Here is a 9,438-nt window from a genome sequence, read left to right on the forward strand (position 1 = left end):
AGGTTGGGTGAGCATGGTTGGCGTGCTGCACACTGTAAGTGGTTATGTAAGTGGACGTGCTTGATATGCTCCACCAGTCATACTGCCTACATACTTGGCATCACACCTGTAATCTCAGAGTTATTGCCACAAAGAAGAACTATTGCTCTAGAGGCCATGTAGGGAGAGGTCTTGCATGGACCCAGCAACTGATCAAATCTTCAGAATGTCCCTCACAAATAATAATTGATTAAAAGCATAAAATTAATCACTGATCCATAACGAGTTAACAACCTAAACATGAGGATGCTGTTATACAGGTAGTGCCTTGGTTTGGGGTATTCTGCGCAGTTCGGGAACCATATGAGAAAAATGGCTGTTCCAAACAAAGAAATATTTGCTGCCAATGTAATTGCAAGGGACCCGCTCACTGTTAACGAACTGTGATATTTTTATTGAAAATATGACACTGATTTCCATTGGATCAATAGGGCAGAATAGGAAATTATTAAATTACCGTTACAGAAGGAAAGTGCGTGGGGCTGTCCATCAAAGCGCACTAGGAGTATCAGTGGAGCAGAAAATGGGATGGCAAGGGATTAGGAGAAAGGGAGAGTGAATGGGGCGGTGATGGAAGCAGAGATGAGTTAAGTGGAACAGAGTGCGGGGCAGTGAGTCTCAGGTACAGGCTGGGACTGCTGGGGTATGTGTGCCCTCCAGCCAGCCAGGGGGCGCTGCTCCCCTATGTCTTGCTGGCAGAAGCCACCTCTGTCAGGGAGGATGCTGTCAGGTGGGACCTGCAGAATGTAGTAATGGTGGGGGTTGGAATGGGGAAGGGTGTGCTCCCTGGTACAGCATCGGCAGAGGAGAGCAAGGGGTTGTGCCAAAATAGGGCAATCACTGTCCACTGTAAACAACATTAAAATGGATTTCAAACCCCAGTATCTTAATAACGTTAAAACTGAGCAGTGCTAAAGGGGCATTGTTAAATGTGAGTACCTGTGCTAACTTTTATAAGTTTAGCCAGTATCTCTGCACTTATTAAACTCTGATTTTCTGGGCATTCTTGATTTCCACTAGTGATCATGCCTACAACCATCTGGTCCAGTACTCTGGAATTCCTTCTCTATAATTCTCCACTTCTTCTGAAGGAAGACACTCCTTAAGATCTGCCTGTTTTGGTCACCTTTCCGAATATCTCATCAAGTGACTTGTATCTGACAGTATTTCTGTGAAATGCCTTGGGGAGGTATGAAAGATGCTGTAGAAATTCAAGCAGCTCCTCTAGTTCTTAAAGTAATCACCTCTGTTTCATTCGTTACCAGAGGCATGTGGCAGCAAGTCTGTATATGATGGTCCGGAGCAGGAGGAGTATTCATCATTCATCATTGATGACCCTCAGGAGACGTATAAAGTATCAAAGCAGATTCTAGCTGCTGTGCAAACCCTGGAGCTGCAGCATGCTCAGTATACAACGAATAAATTCAAGAGGACCAAGTATGGCAGCCAGTAAGAGTTGCATCTTCAAATTTTTCCTTCCTCCAACAATCTATCCCTTTGAAAACATGTCGAGTTGGATAGGATGGGAGGAGCTTATTGTGGGATTGTGTGGCCTGTTTCATCGGCTATAAATATGGTCTAACATTCCTGCTCTCACGTTGTCATCACATGATTTATCAATCACACAGGGACATCAACAGAGACATGGAGCATGCCTTTATCTTGGGGGCAATACATTTCAACCCCCACGAAAAGAGGGTGAGTGGGCAAGTCCCCTCCTCCCCTCTCCCCTGAATGACATATTTCCACTACTAGGCAAAAGTGAGGACTGCAGATGCTGGAGATCAGAGTCAAGATTAGAGTAGTGCTGGAAAAGCACACCAGGTCAGGCAGCATCCGAGGAGCAGGAAAGCCTTTGACAGAATCATGGAATGATAAAGATGGAAGCATTCAGCCCATTGTAATTGTTTCAGCTATTTGAAAGAACTATCAGATTTGTCCCACTTCCATTCTCTTTTCCCATAGAACTGCATCTTTTTTCCTTTTCAACTATTTCTCCATTTTCCTTTTGAAGATTATTAAATCAGCTTTCACCACCCTTTCAGGTAGCCCATTCCAGGTCACAGCACTGCATAAATAAAGCTTCTTGATATCACCTCCATTTCCTTTGTGAAATCCTTAAATCTGTGGATACTGATCCTCCTGTCACTGGAATAGTTTCTTATTTACCTCGTCAAACTCTTCATGAATTTGAATGCCTATCAAATTGCCATTTAACCTTCTCTGCTGTAAGGGGAGCAACTCTAGCTTCTCCATATAACTGAAGCCCTGAAACCAGTCCAGTAAATCTCCTTCTCCACACCTTGACTTCCTTTCCAATATTGGACACAATCCTCCAGCTGAGATCTATCCAGGGTTTCCTAATCATTTAGCATAGTTTCCTTGTTTTCGTATTCATTATTCCTATTTAAAGTTCTGCGAATTCAGATGGCACCTTTTTCAACTGTGTGACAAATTGTACTGGAAAGTTCATTGAAATGTGCATGTTGTTTTCTTTTGTAGGGAGCATCCAATTGGTGATAAGTCTCTTCAGTGTTACATAACTCAAAACTCAGGATCTTCAACCAATTCTGTGTGACTAACTGCCTTAAGAAAGACCTGAGGGTGCCAAGAGTATTACTCTAATAGCTGAAGGTGCTGGATATTTAGCAACCACAGACTGAACACGAGGTTTAAAGCGCAGAACATAATTCGTTATCATTTGTACAGATTTGGAGCATTCAACTTACACACTTTCTTTATGATTTTAACAATGTTTTCACAAACAGTTAGTGTGCACTTTAGTCGTCTGATGGTACCGGATGACTAGCCATTTGCCTTTTAAGGCAATTATTTTATACCTGCTTCGGGGAGTGATCAGTTCAATGATCATCGAAAGTGAACCAGTCTTCAAGCAATCCATTGTAATGTCGTGCGGATGGAAACTGAGCTGAGTATTGAAGTAAGGAAGCAATAGAATCTCACCAGCTGCAAGCGCACAAGAAAGAACTCTGGTAACATCACCAAACTGGAAGCCAGGATGGAGAGGGAGCTTTCTGCCCAGTATCCCAATCAAGGGGGAGGTGGTGTCGGAGTCTCAGCAGAGCCTTGCTAATATACCCTTTGGACATGTCAACATCAGTTAGTATTCACCCTACTTCCTTATAGAGCGACAGGGAAGACATCCATTAATAGTATTACTTTCTGAATCATACCCCAGACCGCTCCTCTCCCCTCCTGGATTGAGGATTCTGTTTCTAGTGAGAGGAGCCCAGTGTTGCTACAGTGTCTGATCCATCAAGTTCACAGGCACTGCTGTCTTCTACAGTTGGTGCCAGTGTGTGTACATGAGGCCAATACGCACCAAGAGTCCTGTCCCAATGATTATTGATTTGAGTCACTCAGGCTGAAACTCTTATCTGCAATTGGAAAAACAGACTCTGTGCCAGTTCCTGTTGTATGTGCAGTCATAAAAAGCCCTCGCAGTTGGGTATGCTGTACCAAGGACGTGAGTGGTACTACAGTCCACCTGACACAGTATAATGACTGAAGGTGCAGTGATCTTGCATTGGTGCATCCCCTATCAGGGCTTTGCGAAATGGAATGTTACTCATGCACTGTGAAAAAAGTCATTTGTTAATACCATTACTAATGACAGTTATAGAGTTTAGGACCCAGGCATTCTGCTGTGGCATATGTACTGACCCCAATGCCTCCTGCTTCAGTTTTAACAGAAAGCAGGGCTGAAATCTTCATTTGTAATCAAGGGATGGAAAAAAGATCACAATGATAGGTAGATAGAATTCCTCTGACGTTGCAGGGAGTTGTCTATTATTATGTATCTGTTTTTAATGGAAGCACTGTCCTAGTGTTAGAATTGGTTTATCGTGTTTTAGAAAAATGTTGAATAAATTGTATAGTAGGTAAGACTCCTGATCCAATAAAAGGAAAATGGATTGAGAAATGTTTAATGATGTGGAGAGTCCCCAATTGACCTGCCAGCTGATGCGATTCTCCTCCAGTGCTTGCAACTTAACACTTTACCTGTGTTACTAATTGGACTCCTTGCATTTTTATCTGCCAAATAAAATCGCAAGTTTTTAACAGCTGTCTGCTCATGTCTTTAACACAACTGGTTGAAATGTCCTGAAGGGGAAGGGGTAAAGCAACAGTGTAAATAGGGAAGTATAGCTGTGAAGATGGGACAGCGGAGGTGAATGGGTGGCATTGCTGCCTCACAGCACCAGGGACCCAGGTTCGATTCCATCCTCGGGCAACTGTCTGTGTGGAGTTTGCACATTCTCCCTGTGTCTGTGTGGGATTTCTCTGGGTGCTCTGGTTTCCTCCCACAGTCTGAAGATGGCCAGATTAGGTGGATTAGCCATGCTAAATCATCCAGGTATATGCAAGCTAGGTGGGTTAGCCATGGGAAGTGCAGGTTTCTGGGTGTGATGCTTTTTCAAGGGTTGATGTGGACTCAATGGGCCGAATGGCCTGCTTCCACACTATAGAAATTCCAAGGCAAATCATGGCCTGAAAAGTGTACTTCTCAGAATGGGACATGGACTTGAGTGACATGCATCATTGAACAATTATGAATACCTTATTCCTTTTCTCCTATTCTTTAAGTGAACTTCATATTTTCCAACTACAGGTCGTTCTGTTGTAATGCATGTTTTCTTAACACGAATTTGCTGTAATACCATTGAAAAATTGGGGACATTATTTCTAAAGCATGAAGTTTTAAAGTGTGTATTGGTTATAACGTGATTCCGGCCCTATTAGTGTAAATGGTGCTGCAAACACACAATTTTCTTATAATACGGGATTGCATGGGGATAGAAGTACCGCGTTACAGCAGAACTGACTGTTTATTGGTGGAGGATTAGACAACAAATGATGTGCATGGCACCTGTCAGGAATCTCTGGACACACTGTAGCATTTTATAGACATTTTATATGCAGTGCTTTGGCAATATGAGGACAGTGTGCACAGCAAGATTCCAGAGCCAGCAGTGAGATAAATAGTTAATAACGTTTTTGTGATTTTGGCAGAAGGAAATCATGATCCAGAATAGTGGATCTAACTACCTTGTTCTTCAGAGCAGTGCTGTGTGAATATTTTCCATCCACCTGAGTGGGAAACTGAGGTCCCCAATTAATATCTCATCCAAAAGACAGCACCTCTGCCAGTTCAGCACCCCCTCAGTGCTGGGTTCAGCTTCAAGGTGGGCTAACTGTCTGGAATAGTTGGAATGGAATCTGACAATCTATAAACATGGACCTTGTTGCTGTAATTCCCATCTGACTGGATCCATGACACAGGGCCAGAGGGTTACCCATTGTGTGTAGGGTGGGTGGGGGGGGCGGTTTTCTTATAGCGAGAGGGTCAATTTCTGTATGAACAAAGTAAGGACTGTAGATGCTGGAGATTAGAGTCCAGGCTCCTTGGATGCTGCCTGACCTGCTGTGGTTTTCCAGCACCACTCTAATCTTGACTCTAATCTCAATTTCTGTATGTCTCCTGTTGACTGCCAACTCACTGTTGAGAGTATGTTGCTGGAAAAGCACAGCAGGTCAGGCAACATCAGGAATTGGGCTCCGGCCTATTGAGTCCACATCAACCCTTGAAAAAGCATCACACCCAGACGATTTTCCTGCTCCTCGGATGCTGCCTGACCTGCTGTGCTTTTCCAGCAACACACTCTCAACTCTGATCTCCAGCATCTGCAGACCTCACTTTCTCCTAGTTGATGTCAACTCACTGTCTCCATCCCATCAGTGAACAGTCCTCTGCATGTTGTGCATATTGATGTCAAGCTATGAACAAATCAGGATTGCAGTGAACTGTGTGGAGAAGACCATCAGCCTCAATGTTATTCTCTTCATACTGACTCTACCTTAATCAACTGCTCAAGTTACACCAGTCCAGGCAATGCCTATTCATCACCAGCCTCTTTGTCTTTTTCCCCATCTCAGCCTCACAACAACGGAGACATTAACTGTGATTTGATGAGCATTTCTCCACTAGCCATCATGCCAGCCACCATCAACTTCGGAAGGGCTTGAATTTTGGCTGCATGTTCTTCTGTTCCATTTCCCCACCATCCCATGATGACATACAATGTCTCTGAATCCTCCAAGTTACTGAATTGAACATCATGCTTTTTTTTAATGCAACCTTTTGCATTCTTGACTTCCCTCATCCCTCTGCAATCTACTCCATTCTTGCACCTTCTCCTGCATTCTCCAATTCCCCCACAGCCTCCCATCCTCACTCACGCCTTCCGATCCCCTCCTGCACCGTGCCCCCAATCCTCTTCTGCACCTTCAAATCCTCTCACTCCACAATCCAGTCTTCACCTCCTCCCACCCTCGAATCTTCTCCTGAGTCATTTTCTCATCCCTGCCTTAAGTAGCATTCTGTACAGTAGAACACGCTCTCGAAACCCCTGTATCTTTTCATTGTTCTGTCTCACTTCCATAATCACAAATGCTATTTTTCCCACACTTTGGTTTTGTGTCACTCCTTCTCCATGTTCATCCAACTCTTCTATTTCTTATGTTAAGGACATTGTATAAATACCAATTGGTTTGAAGGAGGTATAAGTATTGGACATTGGTGAGATCAGAATGATGGCTTACTTCCGACCTGAGTTGCACACCCACAAATGAGGCAATTAATGTAGAGATTTTTAGAGGATGGAAAGGCATGGTTCATCAAATTCACTTTAAAGTTATAAAATCATGCAAAGACACAGAACGTTTAGCCCACCCTTCCTGTGCTGGCTATTTGGAAGAACTATTAAACCCATGCCATTCCTACGCCATTTCCCCATTTTCCACCCTTCAAGGAGTTACCCAATTATCCCATCCTAGAGCCACATGGGATGTTAGTGGGTTGTTGACTGAATATGTGGGAAAGTGAGGACTGCTGGTGCTGGAGATCAGAGTCTAGAGTGTGGTGCTGGAAAAGCACAGCTGGTCAAGCAGCATCCCAGGAGCAGGAGAATCAACATTTCGAGCAAAAGCTTATGCCCGAAACATCGATTTTCCTGGTCCTGGGATGCTGCCTGACCGGCTGTGCTTTTCCAGCACCACACTCTCGACTGTTGACTGATTATGGCTTTTATCAATTAAACTCCATCAGACCCATCCATGAGGCAATGAAAGCCCACCAGTGGTGGGAACCTTTGGGAATGTTCAAGTCCTTCATTCTGTGTTTGGAAGCACTCCAATAATATTACTCTCCAGACTGTTCAATTGCCCCCACTTTGTTCCTACCCATTTGAGATTTCTTTGAATAAAAATAATTGGCAAGAGAACCAAATGAGAGATAAATATTCTTGTGCAACATGGTAGGAATGCCGGGGAAGGTGAAAGTGATGTTGAGATTTGAGGAGAGATCTTCAGAGTTTAGGAACTTGATGCCTGAAGACAGAATGAAGGGAACCAGGGATAGCACCAGGGGCCAGCTGGAAGAGCAAGGGATATCTCAAGATGGTTGTGAGAGTGAAGTAGGTTACAGAGAAAGGAAGGGAGAGGCCATAGAAAGATATAAGGATAAATGATGTAAAATAAAGATACAGCCAAATATAGATTAGCAAGCACAAGAGCAGTGGATGAGTGCGCTGGTGTCAACAGAGTTTGGAATAAATGAAAAGACAAAGATTAATGGAGGTGAAAGTAGAAGGTTTTGTGATTAAGAAGATATGGGATTAAGATCAGCTCAGGGTCTGGTGCATCCTAGGCCAGTGACTATAGAAAGGGTGGATTTGGTGGCAAGGGAATGATGTTTCTGATGGGAACTGAAGAAAATGGCTTCCATCTTCCGAACATTTAACTTGAACCAGATGATGGCGGTGACAATCAGCAGGGCAACAGAGAAGAAATAGGTGCAGGAGGCCATTCAGCCCCTCACACCTGGTCCACCATTCCACAAAGGATCACGGCTGATCATCTATCTTGCCCCCCCCCCCCCTTTCCCACAGTATTCCCCTGATATTTAGTTCTCTTCAAACTGAAAAGTCTATCAACTTCTGTGCTAAATATACTCAAAGAGGGAGGTGTGGAATAGAGAATATCAAAGATTCACTGAGTGCAGAACATTGTCCTTTTGCTGAATAGTTGATCCTTATTCTGACAGTGACCCCAGGTATTCGAGATCTCAGAACCAGGGGATTTATTTGATCAGCATCTAACCTGTCAAATTCCTTTATTTCAATCAGACCTCCTCTCTGTGAATAAAGGCCTAGTTCATGCAATCTCTCCTTAGAGGACAATCCTCTCATCCCACGAATCAGTATTCTAAGCCTTTGTTGGATTACCCCAATGCACAGTCTTCCCTTCATGGAACTGCACAGCTCAAGGCGTGGCCTCACCAAAGCCTAGTCAATATTTCTTAACCAACCTGTCCAGGTGGGTTGTAGCTCACCACTGGTGCAGATGGGATGTGCACTCGGGCATTCAGAGATAGGAAGCCTACCATTGCACCATGAGAATCCTTCACCACAGCTTTGGATAATTGCAGCAAGACTTAAGAATCAATGGATCCATACAGCACAGAAACAGATCCTTCGGTCCAATTCACCTGTGTTGAACAAGTTTCCTAAACTCGACTAGTCCCACTTGGCTGCAGTTGACTTCTCAACCTTTTCCTATTCAAGTACTTGTCAAAATGGCCTTCAAATGTTGCAACTGTACCTGCACCCAACACTTCCTCGAAGTTCATTCCACACACTAACCACCCTCTGTGTGAAACAGTTGCCCTTCTGGTTCCTTTTAATTCTCCTCTCACCTTAAAATTATGCCCTCTAGTTTTGAACTCCCCAAACCTAGGTAAAAGACCTTTGCTATTTACCTACCTATGTCTCTTATGATTTTATAAAACTCTATAACCCTTTAACCTCCCACACTCCAGTTAAAAAGACCCAGCTTAACCAATCTCTCCCCATAACACAAACCCTCTAATCCTGGTAAATCTTTTCTGCATTCTCTCCAATGTAATAATATCCTTGTTAAAGGAGGAAAGACTTCCTCACTTTGATACTGAGTATTGGAGGGTAGTGTGGTCAGCAATAACATGCAGACTTCGGTCCGCAAGATCTAACAGCCTTCCAAATACAGTTCCCAACACATTGACTCCCATGCGTAACATATCACCAAATACAATCCCCACCTCACACACAGACGTATGCGGAGACCCTCAAAGATACAAATCAACTCTCACACACAGAAATACTCAGAGACCCTCAAAGATGCAATCTCTCTCACACACAGAGGGAGATGCAGAGACCCTCAAAGATGCAATCTAACTCCTCTGCAGAGATATATGCAGAGACCATCAAAGATGCAATCTCACACACACAGAGATATATGCAGAGATCTAACTCTCTCCCACACACCCACAGATACATGCAG

At 43.7% G+C, this 9,438-nt stretch overlaps 1 protein-coding gene across 2 annotated transcripts in view; it reads left to right on the top strand.

Annotated features, from left to right (window-relative positions):
• rasa3 (RAS p21 protein activator 3) overlaps positions 1–4,122 on the top strand; it is a 185,687-nt gene extending 181,565 nt beyond the window's left edge. For both annotated transcript variants that reach the window (XM_072578089.1, XM_072578090.1), the window contains exons 23-24: positions 1,305–1,488; positions 2,542–4,122. In XM_072578089.1, the coding sequence (XP_072434190.1) occupies positions 1,305–1,488; positions 2,542–2,617 (260 nt within the window). In that variant the 3' untranslated portion in view covers positions 2,618–4,122. The remainder of the gene's footprint in view (positions 1–1,304; positions 1,489–2,541) is intronic.
• The last annotated feature ends 5,316 nt before the right edge of the window (positions 4,123–9,438 follow it).

The sequence above is a fragment of the Chiloscyllium punctatum genome, chromosome 9 (genome assembly GCF_047496795.1).
Source record: "Chiloscyllium punctatum isolate Juve2018m chromosome 9, sChiPun1.3, whole genome shotgun sequence".
Lineage (NCBI taxonomy): Eukaryota > Metazoa > Chordata > Chondrichthyes > Orectolobiformes > Hemiscylliidae > Chiloscyllium > Chiloscyllium punctatum.